This window comes from Mytilus californianus, unplaced genomic scaffold, assembly GCF_021869535.1.
Source record: "Mytilus californianus isolate M0D057914Y unplaced genomic scaffold, xbMytCali1.0.p SCAF_6, whole genome shotgun sequence".
Lineage (NCBI taxonomy): Eukaryota > Metazoa > Mollusca > Bivalvia > Mytilida > Mytilidae > Mytilus > Mytilus californianus.
The window spans coordinates 25,247,040-25,272,696 of record NW_026262712.1 but is presented as its reverse complement, the minus strand read 5'-3'; the positions used below and the strand labels follow the sequence as shown (position 1 = coordinate 25,272,696).

Sequence of the window (25,657 nt, the reverse complement as noted above, 5' to 3'; positions counted from 1 at the left end):
TTCCTACCGAAAGTCGGTGGTTGACTCCGGGCACTCTGGCGTCCTTTGGTTGCCACCGGATTCCTCAACCAATACAAACTGATCGCCACTAACTAGCCCAATAGTGCTGAAAGTGGCGTGGACACACCAATCAACTAGTCAATCAATCAAAATGTAAAAGGTGCATCTCATTGCAAATTTGACAGTCTTATAGCACATGTTTGAGAGACATAATAATAATGTTTAAAATCATATGTATAATATAACCTTTATTATATTGGCATTGTTAAACCGCAATGTGCAATGCACACAACAATCATATGAATCAGGCGTGGTCCACATGTTGATACCTGAATTATAATTTAAGGTTTAATAACAATATTACTCCTTTTTATGTTGTTTATGGAAACCAACTTGCGGTAATGCTTACAAAAAAAAAGGCTTTTAACACATGTTTTAGGGAAACATTTCTCATCCGTTAAATTAAAAAATATATATATTCATGCGTTTAACTATGGGGAATTATAGATATCTACTTACGTTCAGCAATACACGAACACACGCAAAATCGATTCAAACAAAGCCATTTTTTTTTTGATACATTAAAAAAGTTTTATGACACTAATCGTAATCCAGTCGTATGTTCAGTTTAATGGTGCCACAATCGAAAAACTAAAAACCAGCTGGCAAAATATATATGTTCATAGTATCATACACTGCGCCGCCTATAGGTGTGTACCGGTTACTATTCATGCGATCGGGCAATGCACAACAAATGGTCTGCAAAGTGACATGAAATAAGATTAAAAAAAAAAAAGGTGCAAAACAACTTATTTTGCTAATATTGACCTCTTGTTAAGAATCGACCTAAAAGTACTTACATATATAAGGTTGTGTTGATATATGTATTTTTTTAGATATATTCTTTAAAAAAAATGTATATATATATAGAGTTGTAGAGTCGTCACTGGTTCACACGTACTTATAATATGAATATTTCTGTGACTGCATCTAACATTAATTTGTAGGATCATTTACAATAGATAATGCACTTGATCTGTAACAATTACATCTTCATGCCTTATATATCATGTACTATGTTACGACGCTAGATAAAAACTGACGAGGAAAGGTAACACCCGGCCAACGAAAGCTTTATTATTATAGAGCCTAGGTGGTCGAGTGGTCTTGCGCGTCGGGCATAGTGCAAGGCGATTTGGTGCTACGATATCTCAGTAGCATGAGTTCGAATCCCGGGCATGGAAGAACAAAAATATTGCTTCCGCAAACTCACAGATCTTACATTGTTGGGCTGTTGTTTAGACGAATTGTCAATACTCGTATATAAAACGAAATTGGGTACAGTACTGATGTGCTGTCATGAATAATTGCAAAGTTATCTTGATAAATGGTACAAGATCATAAACAAATATGTCAAGCTAATTACATTAATATATATTCATTGATTTGTCAAGTCTTGGTTGCTAATAAAAAGAATAAATTTCTACATGTATTATTTTGAATGCATCACAAATACTGTAATAGTTTTACATACAAGAAACACACTTTATCAAATAAAGAGAAAACACTTTATTTGGGGGATTTTGGTATCCTTTTCATTATAGCATTGGTACCACAAAACCAAATGAATCCAAGAAAAAAGAAAATGGGTCTTGAAATAATTGACTCTATACTATTTATATGTCTAATGTTTCAATGTTTATTTGCCGAATTCCTTCATTTATCTTTTTGTTCACAATACAGTTTTCAACATTATATTTCACCATTTTTTTTTCATTTTTTTTATGGAACGCCACCGCTGCCTAATGATAACGATAATCATATCTTAATGGTTGAGATATAATTTGAAGAAAAAATGGTACAAAATGTATACTATAACGACATCGTCAATTTGCTATATCACTAAGATAAATTTATATACTTTAAAGACGTTTCGATTTAGCATGGAATTAACTTGTCATACTATTTTGTCAATATACTTTGTCATATGAAGATATTCTTTAATACTTCGAAGACATCTTAAGATAACATGGGGTTACCTTTTCATACTGATTTGTCATTTTACTATACTATTCTGTCATATTACTATCTTACGACGATAAAGTCGTATACTACAAAGACATCTTGATATTATATGGAGCCATCTTTTCATACTATCTTAAAACCTCACTATGCTATTCTGACAGATTACTATATCATAATGACACATCTTAATACTATAATGACAACTTGATATAACAGTAATGCTGAATAAAGGCAACAGTAGTATACCTGTGTTTAAAAATCATCAATCGATTATGAGAAAACAAATCCGGGTAACACACCAAAACCGAGGGAAACACATCAACTATAAGAGGAAAACAAATAAACACCAGGACATTGAAGTGCAACAAAAACAAACTCCAACACACATAGAAACGAACTGTTTGATAACAACTTCTATATTCCTGACTTGGTACAGGACATTTTAAGAAGTTTAAGAAAAAATGGTAGGTTGAACATTGTTTTATGGCATGCCAAACCTCCCCTTTATGACAATGTTAAAACATTTCGCTAAATCACTACGTGACAGAAACACAGATCGAACACACGCACCACCATTCATAACAGAGAAACGTACAATCAAATAATATAATAGTCGACACAACATGCAAACCACAGAACAACAACGAACATATTCCAACAAAGAAAAACACCATATGATATCAAAAACAGTGAGGCGCTTGCATAACTAACATGCAATCTTGAACGTTATACAATTATTTTCATAAGAATCGTCCAAACAATTTACATTCCAATGATGGTATGGAAAGGCAATTTTATAATTATTTGAACTACAAACGAGAAGACATAACAGATTATCCAACCGAAACAATAACAGAAACATCAAAATATATCCATTAATGTTGGATGTACAAAACACCGAGACACGCGTCACAGCAATGCAAATTCACATTCAGTATAATAGTCATATTCGGGAATTTGACAATGATGGTATTGAAAGGCAATTTTATAATTATTTGGACAACAAACGATACGACATAACACATTATTCAACAGAAACCATTACAAAAACATCAAAAATAAATGCATGAATGTTGGATGTACAAAATACCGACACAAGTCGTACAGCAATGTAAATTAACTCTCGGTTTAACAGTCATATTTGGAAATAGGTCAAGTTCGGTACTTAGCAGACAGAGGACATAGATGTTAAACCACAATCATAGGCGTGGTAAAAATGTCCAAGGAATATCAACAAGGCGCAATTATTCCTTTTTCATTGTTATGTTACTAAACAAATGTGTGATTGTTGCTTCGTTTATTCTATGCATACCAAAGATAAAAATAACTTTGATAACTTTTGAAGACACTTCTTAATCAAATGACAAACGTCGGGTTATTTTGTAGTTCCCATTATGAATTATTAGTGTTTTAGAACAACAGGTAAAACGCAAAGCCACCATCAATTTCATACCATGTTCCAGAAAATTATTTTTTTTTAAATTGTCATTGCATTATTAATCTGTCATCAGATATAAAACTTCTGGCAATTGAACTATTTGACGAATTGCATGAATATGAGGTCCACTATGATAGACTATTGTGATATTTGACAAAGTTATCATGTTTTTTTTTATTTAAACAGTAGTTGAGATAATCGTTTGAAAAATGATTTCAGCTCTACATGCTCTACGTGAAAGACTTCTGTTTGCAAGTACCCATTCAATTATGGAAATTGACGTTGATACACGCAATGTGACGGTACTTGTTGGACATGGAGAAAGTTTTGGCGTGTTTTCTTTCGACTATGATTTCAAAAACGGATACGTTTATTTTCCTAGATATAACGTGCGGGACATTGTACGGTAAGTTTACTTTTATACAATGATAGAATACCTAACAAAGTTATTTTGAATCCAGTTAGATACAATTGAAGGTTTCCAATGACGCCATAAATTAAAGAAATGTCCAAAATTAAAACTGTCGAAAATTTCGCGCTTTGGTCCTGTTTGAACATTTGCAATCATGCCTTAGTGGAAAATTCATAAATATATTCGAAATTCGACGAGTTTGACAGGTTGATGCGAACGTGCATCTTTCACTGCAGATTTATTTCTGTATTAAACATGTTAAACACAATTAAATTGAATTACAAATTATGTGTCCACGCATAACTTACAAGGATCTGACAATGTTCTATTATATTTTCTGTTCTGGTATTAATTACACAAGCCAACGAAAATGCAGCTTTCAATTTTTGTATAACATTACGCCAACACAAAATGATCCCAAAAGGTCTTCAAAACAGTAAGTCGAATGGCGGGTTGTCACACCATTGTGTGCAAATAAGATTGTTTTAGATACGGTAAATACACCTTTTCGATGATTTTAAGTTAAAGTTACCTGAAGACTATTGCATATCTGTGAATAATCAAGTCCCTTAAAAAAAGGCAACACTTATTAATGGAAATTGACTCTATAGATATAAGAAGATGTGGTATGAGTGCCAATGAGACAACTCTCCATCCAAGACAAAATTTATAAAAGTAAAGCATTATAGGTCACAGTACGGTCTTCAACACGGAGCCTTGGCTCACACCGAACAGTAAGCTATAAAGGGCCTCAAACAATTATTAGTGTAAAACCTTTCAAACGGGAAAACCAACGGTCTAATCTATATAAAAAACGAGAAACGGATACACTTATGAACCACATCAACAAACGACAACTACTGAACATCAGATTCCTGACTCAGGACAGGTGCAAACAAATGCAGCGGGTTTAAACGTTTTAATGGTACCAAACCTTCACCCTTTTTCTGAAACAATAGTGTAACATCACAACATAGAAAGACACACTATAAAATATCAACTGAAATAGCTTAACTCAATCAAAGGACATATTCACACCATTGAACATACACTGAACAAATAAATTTGACCTATGACACAATGTAAATACAAAATAAATAAACTAATGGAAGAATAATAAAAGTAACATGTTATATCGGTAAGAAATGTTAAACAATGTATATTATATACAGAGCGAAAAAAATGCAATTCACGTTTAGAATAAAAGAATAGAAAATATATTTGCATATCTGCAGATAAAATTTCGTTTGGCATTATTGTTTTCTGAAATTGATTATCATTTCTCTATGTTCATGATGTTTTCATCACATTGTTTATCCATCTCATTTGAAATTGTTAGTAAGAATATGTTAACCTTTTAGTGATTTATATTTTTGGTTAGTATGTGTAGCATTTTGTATTTTCAATTTAACAAAATAATTTTCAATTTTGTGGGAAACAACTTTAAATAGATTTTTGATTTTTTTACTGTAAGCATGTTATCCAATTTACTATTTCTGAAAAATGAAATGAAAATTTTTCCACTAGAAAGGATTCCTTTTTTGCTTAAAATTAAAGAAAAAAAATAACCAAAATACCCCTTGTGGAGCATATTCTATACCTAAGCTACGTACGAACTCGTCATTGTGTAATACAATGTAGAACTAAAAAATCATGGCTCCATTGCTTTCTTTGTTTTACCTGGTAATTTCAAGCCTTCGTGGCCATTTCATTTTATAATTGTATATAGTGACATTGAATGTATTATATATATATATATAACTCGTCTAAATATCAGCCCAACAATGTTAGATCTGTAAATTTGCTTTCGCAAATTTTTTGTTCTTCCCTCGCCGGGATTCGAACTCATGCTACTGAGATATCGTGACTCCAAGTTGCCTGCACTGTATCCGACTCGCTAGACCACTCGACCACCTAGGCTTAAGCCTTTCAGAGGCTATATATATATATATATATATATATATATATATATATATATATATATATCAATAACTGTTTTTTGCATATGGCAACTATAGCTTTTCGTCTAAATTACTCTCAATTGCATATAAGAGCACACTGGTCCTGTAATTGTAAATCGAATCTTCCTCTAATGAAGGAGCACCTCATATGACGAGTACTCATCCAGAAATTTAAAAATTAATGTATCCCAACGCTTAGAATGTTATATTCACATTTGATGAGCTGTCTTCCAACAGTAGTAAAATTTACAATAACAGGTACTACTGATTTAAGACAGACAGATATGCCCTTTTTTATCAATTTCGTACAATCTTTGTGTTATCTATCAGTGGTACATATTTCAGGTTTCATTCATTACCTACACTATAGAAATGAATCGCTCCTACAGTGAAAATCAAAGTAGTATATCATTACTTGACAGTAAACTTGAATCGCATATCAAAAGCAGCATATTGGAATTTTGCTCAATAAACAAAATCATTAACAAAGCCTCTTTTAAGTTATACCACATTAATAATTATGTTTATTGTGTATTTTTCTGACAATAAAGCTTTAATGCTGCTTTTGAATCTCCTGCACGCTCTATTCGTAAAAGGTTCTTAATATTTACTTGTTTGTGTATTGATTTTCTACCTACGTGGCTGTAGACGCGATATAGACCAGTGTGCATCTCTTACATGTTCGTACCTGTATCATGCATTTTATATATACAATACATTTGATATATTATTTCTTATTTAATTAAAAAATCAAAATTTTTTCGTCTGTTTATTTATCATTCTACATCAGACATACATGACAGATACAGTAAAAAATGGTATTTCAGGATTCGCACTTCATAATCACTGATTGGTCAATGTGTTTAATCTGTTTTGTCTATAGTTTTAGATATAAATTAGGGTACAGATTTCGGTTCTTTCATCATGTTTGACTTCCAAAGATTTAAAATATTTATATTAGTGTTGATTATTATTCAATTTCCAGTTTTTCTTTACAAATTATTAAAAATATTTCCATAAATATCAGTTTTAATTTTCAATAAAATGGTCCGCATAACAATCGTTGATAGGCTCTGTATTTTATTAACTTTTGGAAAATTGTTTTAGGAAAACAAAATTTTTTAAATTTATTTTATGTAGTAAAAATATCCCCCATAAAAAGCAGAATTTCTTTTGTTTTTTTTTTTGTTTTTTTTTTGTATTCTCGCACTAACAAATGTTATCACTAAAATTATTTAAAATAGGAAAAAACCTCATAACTGACTCTTTTTATTTTAGCGTATTTTTTATTTTGAAATTTAAAACTACAACTGGAAAATAATTTTTCGTAAACATATAAAACGTGCGTTTGACTGTGATTTAAGGTATATTTTCCTAGAACACAGTTGTTCATGTTTAAATTCTTATTTCGTTAATTAATATTTTACATGCTTCATTTCGTAGAGGGTTAAATGTGTTTTAATTTTATGTTATAAATCATTATCATTTGTGATATTATGAAATACTACAAATAACAAATAAAAAGGCATCGTTAGTGCATTAAAGTTCATTTTTTTCTAGATTTCCATATCCATCACAGAACATAACATTGCAACATGTTGTGACAACATCACCAAAACCAACAGGTATAGCTGTTGATTCCGCCAATGATCATGTATATTGGGTTTATCATTATAGTAACACACTTTCAAGATGCAAATCAGATGGAACAAACGTAGTTGTTGTATCCACAAGTTTAAGTAACACTTTTATGATACGACTAGATGTTACAAACAGGTATTATACATTAATATATTTGTAGCAATGTCTTTTGTAAATCTCTATCAGAGGTTAAGGGTTAAAGGTATTTAAAGGCGACCAGTCATTTGTTAACATGATGGGAACAACCATTTGATAAATAACTGCTTTTTCTTTTAAATCACTTCGGCCATTTTTTTTTGCTAAAATACATTGGCTAAATTTTTAGCTTTTTATATTTGATGTGTTTCCCTCTGTTTTAGTTTGTTACCCGAATTTGTTTTTTTCTCAATCGATTTATGAATTTCGAACAGCGGTACACTACTGTTGCCTTTATTTATGTAGTGCAATATGATATGTGCTCTGTTTGTTCAGCAATTTACATTTGTACTAGGTTGACTGATTCATTAGAACATTGTTTTGTTTTTCATTTTAATGATACGAATATATAACTATGATACAGCAATATTAATTTTATAAACAGTTATATCTAATTGTGTTTAAAAAATTATTATTGCTGTATAATAGTTACATAATAGGACTTTTCGTCATTTCACAGAATTCCAAAAAACTATACAATAAAGCTTAATTAATAAATTGTAAAGTAACTAATACTAATCAACAATACCATAATTTCACTTCTCAATGACACATTTTTTTATATCTGATTATTAAATACAATTCAAATAACACCCAGACTATTAATTATTTGTCCCCTGGTCAATCTATTTTGCGGAAAGCCGTGTATTGTACACAGTTGATATGAATACTTTATTATCTTATCAATTTTAAGCTTCGAGTGCACCAAATGTTAGATTAATGTACAGCAATCAACAATTGAATTTACATTTATCATGTGTATTTATTGATCATATACATGACATAGCCTTATCAACTATTTTTATTTCTTTTCTTTAATTTCGGTCATGGTAATGACATAACTAGTTTTATATGTCCATTATATGGATGGATTGTACTTAGTTCGCCTTTGTTTAACAGTTATCAAATGATATATTGGCTACATGAAAAGCAAAGCATTTATAAAAATCAGTCTGTCCCAGCAGAACCTGGGAATTTCAAAAGATAAAACGCCCATGAAAAATTCCTTATTATTACAAAGTTTGTTCTTACCATTTAAGGTTTGTTATGGCAATATGGCAAGATACCGTGTATGAACGAAATGAGTTTTTTTTTTTTTGTAAATGCATGCTAATCAGAAAGTGAATTTTAACGACAACACATAATTCTAAGATACACAATCAATTGACTTCAATACTGTTTTTGTTTTTATATGTAATTTTCTCACAGCTCTTTGTCCACAAACAAAAATAGTGATAAACCAAGTGGTGCGAAGAAAGCATAAAACACCGGAATTTTTTTCGTCAACGGTTACAAGTTTATTTTGCAATATATTAATTTGCCCTTGACCGCCAAGCAATAGCTGTAAAGGTTAGATATTGCTCTGTTTTTCTTTTTTTTTTTTTTTTGTTTATTTCGGGGTGTTGTTTGTTCTATTTTAAAGCTTTGTCATCTTTATTTAAGGCACATCTATCATGTTAAGCAAACGCATTTCTAAAGTGATATTTATATATCTTTTAAAGCCTTGTTGTATTTTAGTGCTGAGTATCATTTGATTATATTTAGAAAGGTTGTCAATGTCGTTGCTATTTACGTTGCTCAGTTCCAATTTTTGAATTCTACGTATGCACGGTTTCAAATTGTTAGTGTAGGCTTTGAGAAGCAGTTGATTTCCCAATCACGGGTTGTATCTCTTTATCCGTAGTTTCTTCTTTAAGCTGAACGGAGAATTGTATAAGCTTACCGGAGAATTGTATAAGCTTACCGGAGAATCTTATGTTCTGATTTGAAAGTTTATGAATGCTTATTTTGCTGATGCACGAAATCAACTGACCTAGTAAAGTTAGCTGGACACACTTTGAGATCAAATGCCTGACTTAAATTTGTCATTTAATGGCGACTGAGTTCGCTCTTCTGCTTGTGGCTCTTCTGATTTGTGGAAACTGTTAGTAAGTGATCTTTGTAGAACTAGTCACTGCTGAAGTATCATATTAGGCAGAAACGTAGACAAAAGTGCTAGCAATGCTGTCGACATTGACACTGAAAAAAAAAACGACTGATATTTGTTAACATAGTGATATAGGGTATCACTCTATAGCGCTAAACTATTCATAAGGCTTACACATCTGTTATTAGATGATTTTGACCTCATGTTAAACGCATGAGGACTTTTGCCTGTGATAATTTCTTTGTTCCTGTCAAATACTGATTAATTATTCATGATATATATAATACCGCTTTGAGATGCATTTGTCGCAGTCGTCATATTAGTCTGGCAGGTATTCCCTGACTTTGACCTTATTCTATTCGATCATTGATCAACAACAAGTGTTAAGCTTGGATTCCGTGGTCCAAACAATCGTTTGTAGATGTATATGTTTGTCTGCATATTAACTTGATCATAACAATATTTTTTTATGGTTCATAAAGCAAAGTTTAGCTTTCAATGCATATTGATTTAAAGGTCAGTCAAACAGTTGCGAATTTTACCGTACCCATATATTGCCATTTGCCCCTCCTATCTAGTATTTATTCCATCTGAAATCTTTTTGGAGTTTCACTAAGCAAATCATGGACTTGGGGGGGGGGGGGGGGGGGCATGGTGTTCGAAAAGAATTAGGTTTCAAAGACACATGTTGTTAGCACAGCTAGCAAACAACAACGGAATAATGCCAAACAAAAGAATCAAATCAATGGTTTTAAATGAATATTGATAAAATTATGAACTACATGTATAGAACACAAATACTGATGTATCTCCGTCTAATGTAGTATCTTTTCTGAAAATGTAGTTGTTCGTTAGTTTCCATTCCTCCATTTTCTTTTTTGTTAACCAAGGTTGATTGTTTTTTATTACTATTGAAGAACTTTTAATTAAAATTCGTAATAAAGCGTATGAAACAAGTCGAATTTTTAAAAACTATTTCTGGAATGTCAAACAAAACTCCTTTATGATATATATAGGTTAATGACGAGTCGTAATGACCATTTAAATTTCCACTCTCTATACATTACTTCAACACGAAGATTTGTACTTAAATCAAATAGTCTTTGGAAGTCTGATTACAAACACAGTTGTTATCCATTCGAAGCTGTATAAGAACAGAAAGTTATCATAGATTCTAAAGATCTACTTCAAAATGTTCAATTACAATCATTACAGTTTGGATATAATATCAAAAGTTTAGATTTTTACACACTTCACACAAGCATTAGTTATGACCGTTTACAAATCGACTATATGTTTTGATTTAACAGTTCTCTTTTCTAAAATAAATCAAGGAATTAGTAGACATAAATTTAATGATTTATGTAAAAAAAGAAAAACAAAGGATTCCAAGAACAAATGCACAGAATACAATTTTTTGAAAATTATAGACTGGGTTGCTCGACAGCATATTTTTGGGGATTGATTGAAAGATATATCAATAAACTGTCGTTAATAAAATACGAATAATAGTGCACTCCCACTGGTTGATTGTATATGTCTTAACTGAGGAGAAACATGTTTTCCTGTTCATTTATCTTGAAAAATTAGATCAATGATAATTTCGTCTCACCGATTATTTCCTAGTCCCATATCCTGACAATCTTACCGAACTTGGAATCGTTAGGTTAATGATACATGCATAGAAGAAGATGCTTAACATTTTAACATAATTGGTCCTAATATCTATGAGTTATTGCAATTTTTAATTGATTTTTCAGTTTTATCATTTTTTGTAGAAAAAAAACATAATTTTCGATTTTTGACCTGGCGAATATCTTATTTTTTTCGTTTAATCAAATACAGATACAGTTCAAACACGTATTATAATTGTTTATGTGAACGCCCATTGTGTACCAACAGCATATCATATGTAATATATTTTTTATCTTTATCTTACAGTAATTCCTTAAATCTTGATAAATTAGTATAAAGATACTAAATATTTTGCTTAAATGATTTGAGGACAAAATACACAAACTGACATGAACTGACAAGTACCTCCTTTCTTTTTAGATCTGCATGCTTACATATATACCTGATTAAGTACCAAATAACATTTGGAAAAAATATACTCACACACACACACACACACATACAAATGTTATATCATTTTACGGATCTCCATTATCTTTCAGATGGATGTATATTGGTTACATTGATAAAGGAATATCCAAGTCCAGATTCGATTTAACTGACATTAGTATGATAGCTAACTTTACATCCAACATCCAGGTTTTCTGTATGGATATAGGTATATATCAAGAATAATTGTCTTGTGTGCAAATTAATGTATACTTACAAGTTTAAATTAAATTCTCTCTCTCTCTCTCTCTCTCTCTCTCTCTCTCTCTCTCTCTCTCCATCCATCAAGGTTGTCAAAAAAGTGTCTAATACTGGTATTGACCATGCCGGCGGTTAATACCGGGAAATACTGCCAAATACTGGCAAATACTGGTCGATTGAAATTTTGAGTGGACAATACTGTAAAAACCACTCTCAACTTGGTCAATTACTGTTAGTAATGAAATAATTTAAGTGGTTAGATTTAAAAACGAAGATGTGGTGTGATTGCCAATGAGACTAATCTTCACAAGAGATCAATTGACACAGAAATTAACAACTGTAGGTCACCGTACGTCCTTCAACAATGAGCAAAGCCCATAACGCATAGTCAGCTATAAAAAGTCACAAAATAAAGTCGTTTTAAATGTTCTCATTTCTATTTCTATTGTAAGTTCTTAATAAACAGTGATTTACAATGATTTTTTTTTTACAAAAGATAAAGACTGTTTCGTCCCCACCAAGGGAACTCGTCAGGTGGCTTTTGCACTGACTATAGCATTGTAATCATTACATTTTGCACTGGTTTTATTTTTGTCTTCTAATATTGTATAAAAGTTCCTAATAGGGTCTTTAGGATTCATTTTGGTACTTAAGATCAATGTGGTTGTACTGTGTGTATGTAACAATTGATTATGTAAAGGTAAAATATATACCACATTATAGATTTTTTGGTTTAAAGTATAAATTACAGAAGCCATAAGAGGTCCTTCATACCTTCCATTACCAGCAGAAAGATGATTTTTGTCGCACAGTTGAATAAACAGGAAATATTTTATTGTTTGAGGGTATCTTCAAATATCACTTTTATTACTTTCAACCCATGTTTTGACATCATTTATTGGGGGGGGGGGCTGTTATTTTAGTAATTAAATTTTCACACCTAGCAATGTCAGGTTATAGGTTATAAGACACCTGTAACTTCGTTTACTTGTAAAAATTTTGCGTTTTCAATAAAAAAAAAATAATTGGACTTATAAATGTTGAAATAATTAATATGTCAATTCTTTATATATCTTAAATATGGAATATCATAATTTATTAGGACTAAATTAGAAGGTATAAGTGTTAAAACTAAATAAAACATATCAGATTCATTCATTTATATCACCTAAAACATGCGGAAAGATAAAAATATATCTTACTTTTTTCTAGTTTTTATTTCAAAAAATAATAAAAAACACCATGAAAATTTAAATTGGCCAGTATTTGCCAGTATTGATCACTTGAGGAGTTCTGTCCGGGAGGGTAAATACCGGAAAATACCACCAGTAAATACCAGGGGCGGTAAATATCATCCAACCTTGCCATCCATCCATTCATTATGACTCTATATATCTGCCTTTTTTTATGTATATAAAACATATATAAAAACCTATTAATGTTGAGACCACATGCCTTTCTGTTTGTCATTGTTATTTGCTACCGATCTATTCGGTATTTATCGCCTCGCTTTTATGAATGTAATAATATAAACAGATAACATACAAATAAATACATTTTGATGTTGATTAATCAACGCAAAGGATTACCAAAAACAAAAACAAAAACGAAAAAAATTCTATAGTCTGCCGAACAATGTATCCTAGTGTATGCAAATATTACGTAGTATATTCACATATATGATTACAAAAATCAATATTTAAGGAAACAAAATCACACACAAAGGTTTGAAAAACTATGGACTGCTTTATTTGTCATTGCATGGTGTTAAACGTCCTTTATAACGTGAGTAGTATTTTTGATATTATCAAATAGTATGTAGTAACAATCATCAAATCAATCAAAACATGATTTACAAGAATGAAACTACATAAATTATTTAATTGTGATATGGGACTTAATAAGTAGTATGTACCGATGAAACGGATGATTATTTTGTTTGATTGATCATGACAGAACATTGACTTTATCTTTTGAATGGAAGGCACTGCACATTGTGGTGTAATCTCACTTTCCAGGCTTTTCGTATTGCATGCTTATTAAATTATATATCACATGTTCATGAGTAAAGTAGACAGAATTGATAGTTTTGAATATAACTTTTCACTCTGAACAAAAAATAAATTGTGTGCATATTTTTAAACCATGAGTTACCTTTTGCATGCATCTTAGGTTGAGTCGAAATAAATGAAAACAATATTTTGCTTCGTTAACATTTAAACAAATGAGTATGTTTGACATGTTCATGATGTTTTAACAAATATTAAATAAAAAATGAAAAAAAAACAACTTTGTAAATTTTATGCGTACGACGCGCATTCTATGAAGTACATTCATCAGATAGACTCCAAGCCAAATATTTGAAAGACAGGAATGTAAAAGTACCGAGATAAGTTAAAAGCTATATGCCAAAACGGACTTTCAAATGATAGCAAATTCCATCTAAGGTAGACTTTGCTTGAAGGGGTTGAAACTTTTTTTCCTTAATAATTTCTAGCTAAAAAAAAACGGCATATCTAAAGTGTCAAAAACGTCCAGTTATCATTTGTATACAGTAAAGATGGATAAGCCTATTTGCACATTTTAGAACTCACTATTTAGTTGATGATCAAGCAAAGGAACAAATAAGATAGCATTTTGAGGAACTAGATATACAAATACGTAGTCACATTCGTTTGTATTTACAAATACTGTTTAAAGTTTAATTGAAATTTGTCAAATTTTAAACTTGATTTAAATGTTGTTATTGCCCCTTTTTAAATGTACATTTGATTGATTCGTAAATTGATGTTAAGCGGTTTACGCTGAAATAACATTAAGCCGCATTATATCTATAGATCAATGAAATATATGAATACATAAATAAATAAATAAAATGATGAATAAATAATACATAAATAAATAAATAAATAATAAAAAAAAAAAAAAAATAAATAAAAAGATATACAAATAGATAAATATAAATATATGCGTGCATAATGCAACAAGAGTGGATAGTCCATTCCTTATTTAACTGAACGTTGTACAGCTATATATTGTTAACTGATGAATAAATAATTATAAGCGTTTAAGAAACTGTTTCAATATGTTTTAGACCTGACTGAACAAAGACTGTATTGGATGAATTCCGATGGTGACATAAAATCAGTTAATTTGGATGGTTCTGATGTTAAAACAATCATTTCAACACATTTTCATTCTAATGAATACGATGCTATGGGTTTATTTGGTAGTTACATTTTCTATGCTGATAATAACAAACAGTTAATTATGAGGAATAAATCAAAAGAATCAGCACCCACTGTTCTATATACCGACACTAGGGATATTAATAGCATATATGTGTTTAAAACAACAGGTATGTAAATAGCCTTTACTACAACGATTAGCATTATCAGAAGTTGACTCATGCATGCTTTTGGAGTGAACTCTTATTGATGATGTCAACTTGAAAAATAAAATAAATACATTGTATGTAAAAGGTTCCAACAACGCAAACAAAATCCAGAAGTCAAGGAAAGACATACACACAGAAAAGTAAACAAAAATAAACAACAGTCAAAACAACATCGAGCAACATCGAGCAATACGAACCCCTGAAATAAACCAGGAAGAACATATTAAGGATTTGTTTGATAATGTACTAAAATTAACTTTGAAATAAACAAAAGGAGGTTGATACATTATATAAAAAGGGATATCTTACTGAAGTAAAATGTTCGATCTTCAAAGATGTAACACTCGTCTAGTAGTTATATCCATTATAATTACATGTAATAAACGGTTATGCCAAAAATGCACGACAAAACAAAATGTAAAATTTATCAATTGCAAGTTCATTGTGACGTTTCGTATGTGCTTTGATTGCATAAGACTGTGAAATAGTTAACTTAGGGTGAATTTAAACTATCTAACTTATGTATTCATATTTTGAATTTTGTTTTTATGTATGTTGTATAAATAAATTTAGCATTGCTATATTTATTTTTAACAGAATCACTGCAAATTGCTTGTTGCTTTTTTATAGTACTCAATTTTATTAAATATTTGTCAATCACATAACTCTTTTTGCTTTTGTATTATCGACTTTAACTCTTCTAGCTATTAATATAACAGCAGCTTTATACTTTTGTTTAACATAAATCGCCAATGAAAAGTACTGTATTTATTTAAAATCAATAAGTGTATGTATACACTTCAGTAAGTATATTTAAAGTAATATTGTTTAAGAATTTGACTTCCTTATATCAGAAACATGTAATATAGTTACAAAACGTATTGTGTTCGTTTTATGATAACATTTGAGGATCATTAAAACTGTACATTAAGGTTTGTTTTTTAGTGTTTTAAATGAAATACAACGGTATTTTAATTTTGTTCTACATGCGGTAAGTAATAATACATTTCTTTAATTTTAGTCACTACACTATTATCACGTTCATTCAGACCTTTTGTGCCACTACCGGTTTTCTAAAAGAATTATAAGTATGTTTCAAAATTCAAATCACTACACATATTTCCATATTTGCTGAACAGTTATTGAATAATTGTTTAAGGAGTATTTTCTTTCAAAGTTAGAAGTTTCGAGAGTCACAGCCAAAACAAATGAAACATTTAATTAGGTTAGATCAATAATGGTTTTCATTTCATTTTAACGCATCTCACCAAAGTATGAATGGATCGACTTTAATACAGGAACGACTCAAGAAGAAGATGCATAGATTTTGAAGTAAACACCAGATCTAAAAATGGGCAAATTGCGACCTAAAATTGATCAAGAAATTTGAAGTAATATTGAATTACTTTAACCGCATCCTACCTGCGATTGCAAACTATACTGTACTAAAAGTATATATGTACTTTTATCCATGCAGCAAGAAGAAAAATTATTCAGAAAGAAATAACTTATGAAGTAATACACGCATATATAAACTTGAAGAAATAAACTTATGTGAAAGATATCACATAGTCATCATCTTGATTGAAATCAAGTCACCCGGAAATAGTTATAATGACATATTAAACGCTGCCTGCACCGTAGACTTTTTGTCAAAATGCAGCAATCAACATTAGCTGATAACAATTCATTTACTTGTAATGATACAAAAATACGTTATTTAAAAAAGCATCGATATTAGTACGTTAATTATATATCAAAACAAGCATGTCAAAGACCTACAATATTAAGATAAGAAGTTGTGATATAATTACCATTGAGAAAACTCTCCACCAGAGACCAAATGCAAGGTCCTTTAGAATTTCCAATCTTTATTGCTATATATAAAGGTAATTAGTTCATGCACTATACCGTTATTCAACCAGTCCGTTTGGTATCCATTTTATAATTAGCAATCCAAAATTTCTCATTTAAACAAAACTACATTTTCTTTTTTATGCTTCTGCATTGACGTTCTGTGCAGGTGCTTTCAGAATAATATACTAAAATCGTGTAACTGTATCCATTGTTATTCATTATCTAGACTTTGCATCATCGTTTCCGACATGGTTGTTAGGACTCTTGGATTCAAAATACACGGGGTGAGTACGTATACTAGTAGTTTGTTTTCAATAACGATCGAATTGATTAGCCTGTCATTTTGCTTTATAATATAGCATGAGCATACATATAACTGTCTTTATCTTATTGAAATTTATAGTATGTTAGTTTATATAACGCGTATACGTCAACTATTTAAAATTAGAATTAGATGCATTGCGCCTATGCATGAATGCTATTATAAAATGCATCGAAATGGGCATATTGGTTATAAAATGACAGTACGCAGACTTTTATTTTACAATTAGTTTTACATTATAACACTCTTATTGCCATTCAAAATGATACGGTAGTTTTATTTTTTTAAGATAAAGTTATTTCTTTTGATCTTTAATGGACAACATTCTAACATGAATTATTGGTTGGTTTTGGTTGTCTTTAACCTTTTTAATTCAATAAGTTTGAGCATCGATGAACAGACATATATTGTCAAAATGCGCATCTGGTGATGACAAATTTGTATCGTGTATGTTATTAGAGTTGTCTTGTTTTGAATACAGTATACAATGAATTTCAGTTGATTTGGAAAACACTATTTTTCAAAAACATAATTGATTAATCTATTTTCGCTGGGGATAAGTTCAATATGATTTATTTTTTTACATTAACTGTTAACTATTATTTTCTAGATGGATTTGATTTTTGTTTACTAATAAAGAAAGTTTACTACTAAACACTCTGTAAATAAAAAGTTCATCTTCAGTGGGTCATGTCTCATGATGAAATTCTGTACATGTGATAAAATAAATTTAATAACAATACAAAAAATAATCAACATTAAAATCGGCAGGTTTGAGATCGAAGAAAATATAACAACGCTGTATGTACATGTGTCTGTCCTTAGCCTGACACGTCTTTAGGGTACAATTTTTATTTGGATATGGTAAATGTCCGATCTTTGACTTATTTAAAGCTTGAAAATTCTGAAAACACATTAAAACGTCTATAGATTTATGAATGATTTAACATCTAGATGGATGCGATTCCTTAGGTTGTTGTCTCATTTGGAATTAGCCCAAATTATTATATTATAATTGATAGATACAAATAACAAAATGGGGTATGGTTGCCAATGGGACATCCACCATATACCAAATAACATAAAAGTAAACAACAATAGGTCACCGTATGGTCTTTAACAATTAACTAAACCCATACCGCATAGTCAGCTAACGGATGGTTTTGTTTACATGGTTAACGCATTAAATCAGTGGGCATTAAGTTATACCAAATAAAATTGCAAACATCTTGTTATCAGTAACAATACGAGTATAATACTTTTGGAAGTACAATATAACAATATAGAGACCTGGAATAAATGCCAATGTCAGAACTACGCATCGACAAAAGAACAAAGATATGAACAATAACAGAATATTGTGGGCCTTCAATGTTCAATATTCCTTGTTCAGTGTGAAACAAATTACATTATCTTGCAAGAAAACGATAAACAACAGTCAAAGACTCGTTGTTCAAATTTGAATAACTGATAGTGGTTTTGTTTTTACACAGGAATTTCCTTCGACATGATTACAGAACTTACAAAGAAAAGAAAAATATGATTTTCAAACAGATTGTCAATCTGATTATGATCAAGTAAGTTAAAGATTTTACAACTACTAAAACAATATCAAATATTCTATTAAAGTGGTATTTTATAATTAATGTATGATTATTCGGATCGTATCACAATCTGCTATGGGAAAGAAACCTACACAAAATAAAGAAATAATGAAACGTTAAAAGAATTATCAAGTTTCATTCTTTTCGCCATGTTTCTGGTAAAGGTACACCATGTGTACTACACTGTGACTAGATTCTGAATGACGTGATGCATACTGACGTTAGGTATATTTTTTTCGCGATTCGACGCAATAAAGTAGTTCGTTTGTTATTTTCACTTTTTTCAAGTAATTTTTCTTTATTAATTACATGTTAAACCAATAAAGGACTTTTTGTTTTGATACACGGCCTTTTTCATGATATAATATCTGGTTCGTCCTTTGGGCTCACCTAATAATTTACCGTGATGAAGTCAAGCAATAAGTGTTTTGTTCTATATGTATCAGGTACGTACAATCCAAGCATTAGCAAGCCCTGGATATGAAAATATGTAGCAACATTAGTAGCTGTATGCATTCATAAACGTACATAAGTGAGGTTGTCACGTCATAAATTCTCAAATTGATGCCATATTTGTTAATTTTTAAATTGCAAGGTTGAGATCATACGGTTGGCAGAACTTGCTACTATCATTATGTTTTCTTAACATGTTCAAATTATACGTTCTGTGTGTACTGCACTTTTTCAATTACATAACAATGTAACAGATATACATTATCTGTATATTAGAGGTGTTAATAAAATTATCACAAGTAAAATGATCCTGTCATAATTGATTTTTTAAATGCACGTACTCACTCTCGGAATCAAACTTATCACCGAATGTGTATCTACCATAAGCAACATGATGTGTCAACTGAAATCTCTTTGTTTTGGTAGGGTTTGCGATGTTCAGTCTTTTGTTTTCTATGTCGTATTGTGTGAAATGGTCGTCTTTCGATAATTACCACGGAGTTTTTCTTCCTGAGTTTTGAATGTCTCTTTGATATCTTTCACTCCTTTCTTATACAAAACAAAAGCATAGACAACAATGTTAATTTGTCTTTTAATTTTACTTAAATATAGAATGGTGTATCTTCCGCTTTTTTTCAGCGGTTGACCGACAACAAGATACAGAGGGAGTGTGAGACTATCTGTTTATATCATTATGTTAGAAAACAAGTCCATTACGTCACTTCGATAATCAAAAGTAAGTACAGAATATCATGGAAGAAGGTGTTTGTTTGGTTTTAGATTACATGGAATTCTTTAATCTAAGGAGTTGCGACAAAACTTTTAGAAAAAACCATAAGTTTATTAAAATAAAAAAAAAAAAAACAAATATCAAACTAATTCGTTATGTCTAAAAACCATTATTGCACAATTTTTCTCTAGAAAATACATACTTTAAATCATAAATTATATTGCAGAAGTTATCAATGCATTTTTAGCAAAACATAGTCAAAATTGTGATTGATGTTCAGCAATAATCGTTTTCGAAAACACAATGCATAACATCCAATTTACAAAAGCCTTCAGAAGCAAGTGTCACCAATTTCCATATATTGATAGTGTGCTGGACTATCTTCTATGCATTTTGTTTTATTTCATCTAAGACATGAATGTAACATATTTTTAAATTGTATTGGGGTTTTAAAGCGTCGATCGAATCCCATTTTGAACTAAGCGTGGAAGCGCTTCATAGCAACAATAGTCTTACGTTCAACGCTTTTACAACTGTATAAGAAAACAAAAAGAACCAGTATATTCTTATTATTACATTTGATACCACAGCTATAAAATTACGTGTTAAATCAGGGTGTTTTTTTTTGTGATTTTATGTGCATTGTATTAACATTAATAATATAGCAAGTGCAGTCATAGATAATGCCTTTTAACGTGAAATGATATATAAATTTAGAGTGCATTGGCCAATCAAAATAACAGAATCGTAAGAAATGTGTATGCTATGTAATTATTTTCTTTTGTTCTAAAAGTCGTATTTTAAAATACTATAACGTAACACTTCGAATACCAGATAATTAGTTAGATAAGTATTCAAAAACTAGTCGGTAAATTGTTGTAAAATCAGTAGCTTCTTTTTTATTTAATGACATATTATTTATTTAACCAGAATTTGCATGGACGTACGTCCTTTAGTATAAATAAGCAATCCTGCTCCCTCAATCTCTTTGGGAAATACCATAATATTGTTCAGTTTCATTACTGTCAAACTTAGAATGGATCTTTCTTGTCGCACTAATGAAGGAAAATTCATTCAAATGTTAACGTCAATTATATTATTTTGTCATTATGACAAAGTATACACTGGGGATAATTGTACCCAAGATTCACAATACAAAACGATAAGTTTGTGCATATAAAGAATCAATCGCTTGCACAATACTATAAAGAACAATATATTTTAAGAATTTTGTAAAATTCTGACGAAATTACTAAAATTAAAGTATGAAAAGCAACGCTCTAAAAATTAAAGACAGCTAAAGAGAGGACTGGAGACTCTCCTCTTGAACATAATATACCTGTGTCAATGCTTTTCTTTATAGGTTTATTTATATTTTCAGATGTACAAACTGTCAAATTAGATGGCATAATGCTGATTATCACACTATATAAAATTGAGGAAATTGAAAAATGGTCAGCCTTTTTTATTTGTAAATAAAAAGACAAACGAACAGAGTTTCGCAAGGAAATAAAACATTGCAGTCTGAATCTATTAGCCTAGACTGGGAAGTGAACTACCTTACTAGAGGACAGTTTAAAGTGTACAATTAAACAATGATGCGTCGTTTATAAAAGTAAAGGAAAATAGTTGACGTTTAAGAAAAGATGACTAAAATGTTTCAAACTATGTATATTGATGCTTCATTTAATTTGTGGTTAGTCTATATATAATGATTTAATATCCCTGTTACTTATATTGACAGACGCGAAATTTCAATAATGAGTAAGGCACAGATATAAAATAAAAGAAATAGTAATGCAGTCTCAGATGCTTAATGTAAATAAAAAAAGTTTTTTTTGAAGATTTGCGTTAGTTCGTTCAAATTACTCCTAATTTTTTCGACGCAGATATATAGCAATCTGCAGTACCAAAAACATCAGTTCCAACAAATGTTTTGTCTCAATAAGTGCGAATTTCCTATATTATAGAACATGATGCAAAATTATAAAAATCCATCAGTGTTCCACAACAACCTCAAATACATTAACCTTTTTGATTCATATGCAGTATATATGCAGTCTCATTTAATGTCAAACTTAGAATGGATCTTTCTTGTCGCACTAATGTAGGTAAATCTATTCAAATTTTTAAATTTTTGATACATTCAACCGATCGTATCGCTTCGTTGTCAGGTTGTTCTTCAATCAACGGAAATCAAATACAACATTAGCTATAGCCGTCCGCCTTTTTATTTCAATACACACCAGCAGACGACGTATGTCATATCAAAACAGACAAAAACGTATATAAGGACAAGTCAGAGCCACCCACGACCTCGTCCTTAATTTCATAAACTAATATTTTGATAAATACAACAACCTATTGGTATTAGATAAAACTTCCTATTGATATTGCATCAAACTTTATTTTAAATTGAATAAAACTATTTATTGGTATAATAAAACTTGCAAAGCAACTTTGTAATGTATTTTGTTTCTTTATTTGCTGACCAGCTGAAAAGAACCTGATAGCCGATTATTTATGTTTGCATATTTTTATTTGGATTTGTCATATAAAACTATGATATACCCTTGCGTGACGTCTCCCTGATCATATGCAGTTGAGGTAATGAACCTCTGTTATACTTATTTTGTATTAAGCTGATCATTCATTTTGGAAACATTTCAGTTACACTTTTTCATGTTTGTTGTTAATGGTGGTGCAACTTTTTAGTCCACTTAAATTTTGATAGAATTAAAACTGTTGATGATAATTCATAAACCTTTAAAGGGCGATCTTTTCGTTGTTGTTGTCTTAGCGGTGGTATTCAAGTAAAAGCGGTTTCAACTTTACCTATCTTCTCTCACTAAATAATTCGGAATCTGGTGACTATGTTGAACGCATCTATCCCATCGAACTTGAGATTAATGAAACAGTTAAGTCTGCCCTATATCTTGACCTACCTCTATACATTGGCTATGAGGGTCGGTAGAATACAAAACTTTGCGACAACAGAAATGATTTCAGCTTCCCCATTGTGAACGTTCCATTTCTCTGAAGCCTCATTCCAGCAGCGCCTGCATACGTATCATATAGCTTCCAGTTGATACGATAATCAAAAAAAGGCTTGTATTTTCTATCATGATTTCTTTGATAATGGGTTACTGCTTACAAGGAAGCTATTGAACCAAGAGATCCAATTAATGAAGTTGAAATCATCCCTTCGTAAATGTTACGGCCGGCATCTCAAGTTGGTCGACCGTTATGGAATATCTAATTCACAGATGATACTATGCCGTCCCCTTTTCTACGAATGTGACCCACCGATTAAACTTATCACCAGGTTTGTACTGACATGAGCAACACGACGGCTGCCACATGTGGAGCAGGATCTGCTTACCCTTCCGGAGCACCTGATATCATTCCATCTTGGTTGGATTCGTGTTTCTCAGTTTTTTTGTTTTCTATATTGGTTTTTTGTGTACTGTTGTTTGTCTGCTTGTTAGTTTGTTAGTTTGTTTGTTTGTCTTTTGATTTTTTCCTTTTTAGTCATGGCGTTGGCAGTGTATCTTTGATTTATGAGTTTGAATGTCCATTTGGTATCTTTCGCCTCTCTTTTTCCTGTAGTAGTGAGGAGAAAATTCACACTTTTATTACTTATGACATTATCTATCTATCTACCTTTAAAACTACAAAATTCTTTCAAAGATTACTTTCGAACAGTCAAATAGGTGTCCTAATTTTATTATAATTAGAAACAATGAATAAATAGAAATACTGAAAAGAAGAAGGTCCACAAAACCTGACAAAATTAAACGGTCGACTTTATTTTTGCCTCAAAGCTGCCTTTTGTTCCATCAGTTTCCCTGACAAATTACAATACTGTATTTCCAGCTTTTAAAACAGAATGAATGACATAATATACTTGAAAATACTTAAGGATCTTTAATATACATATAAATGAAAAATAGAAAATATCTTAAGTAATGTTATGTACTACATAAACATTGAAGGAAACAGCTTGATTGTGTTAAAATTTCTTAAATATAAATAAGAAGATGTGGTATGAGACAACTCTCCATCTAGGTCACAATGTTTAAAATGTTAACAATTATAGGTCAAAGTACAGCCCTTAACACGGAGCCTTGGCTCACACCAAACAGCAAGCTATAAAGGGGCCCAAAATGACTAGTGCAAAACAATTCAAACAGGAAAGCCAACTGTCTCATCTATTTGAAAAACGAGAAACGAGAAACACTTATGAACCACACCAACAAACGACAACCACTGTACAACAGGCTCCTGACTTAGGACAGGTGCTTAAAAATGCAGAGGGTTTAAACTTCTTTAACAGGCGCCAACCTTTATCCTAAACTGAGTCAGTAGTGTAACATAATGTGTAACATTTAAGAATAGTATCAATAAGAAATTGGGTTTTATCTGGGAATAGATAAACCTTTGGTCCATAATGTAATGTGATGATCAAAGAATTAAGAAAGGTTACAAAGTCATCTTGACAATGAACTAATGCATTCATATTTTAGTTCAGTAAATGAGATACATATATAAGTATCCAATTTTGACAATACAAATATATAGTGTTTATATATTTAAATCGGTATAAAGCATTCTTAATTGCCTTCTTACAGTCCGTGTAACGTAAAAGTTAACAATACGAACGATGCCCGAATCATGTACGGACGATGCCCGAACGATGTACGTACGCTTCCCGAACGGTGTACGAATGCAAACGAAACGGTGACCGAACGTTGTACGGACGCTGAACGAATGATGTACGAACGAAACCATGTACCATAAACCATACCATAAACGATAAAATAAGCACCCTTTTATCGTACATCGTATGTTTTTGCGTACATCGTATGTTTTTGCGTACATCGTATGTTTTTCCGTACATCGTTTCATAAAGCGTATACCGTATCGTTTAGCGTACATCGTTTCGTTAAGCGTATATCGTATCGTATAGCGTACATCGTTTCTTGGCGTGCATAGTTTCGTTTAGCGTATATGTGTGTTTGTTTTTTTAAATATAAATATGAATGGTGTTCTGTTAAATCTTTTTATATAGGTGATAATAGGCGTAAAAATGTTTCAGTTTTTAATTAATAATTTAATAAATTATAATTTGATCTGACTCGATGTTGATCCAAACCTATTTACATAAAAAGTTTGAAAAAAAAAACACTGAATTAAATTTAAACGAATTAAAAGATACGATTATGAATTTTGTTAGCCGTAGAAATACGTACTTGGTGAATGTGTGAGTAAACTGCAGTCTGCAGGGTATTCAGTCAACATTTTTTGAAAATAGCCTAAGGTATTAACATTTTTATTAACCTAAATGAACAATTTTTTTTAGATGGAATT

The 25,657-nt window shown here is 30.8% G+C and overlaps 1 protein-coding gene and 1 long non-coding RNA gene across 2 annotated transcripts; both read left to right on the top strand.

Moving 5' to 3' along the window:
- Positions 1 to 3,704: 3,704 nt before the first annotated feature.
- Positions 3,705 to 15,426, top strand: LOC127706101 (low-density lipoprotein receptor-related protein 8-like). Its single transcript, XM_052210566.1, has 4 exons — positions 3,705 to 3,869; positions 7,397 to 7,612; positions 11,777 to 11,892; positions 15,019 to 15,426. Exons 1-4 carry the CDS (start codon positions 3,733 to 3,735, stop codon positions 15,288 to 15,290), a joined length of 741 nt encoding a protein of 246 aa, XP_052066526.1. The 5' UTR covers positions 3,705 to 3,732; the 3' UTR covers positions 15,291 to 15,426.
- Positions 15,427 to 17,319: 1,893 nt separating this feature from the next.
- On the top strand, positions 17,320 to 22,746 carry LOC127706113 (uncharacterized). Its single transcript, XR_007984227.1, has 4 exons — positions 17,320 to 17,462; positions 18,994 to 19,077; positions 20,197 to 20,293; positions 21,669 to 22,746. It is a non-coding gene; the product is annotated as an uncharacterized LOC127706113 (long non-coding RNA).
- The last annotated feature ends 2,911 nt before the right edge of the window (positions 22,747 to 25,657 follow it).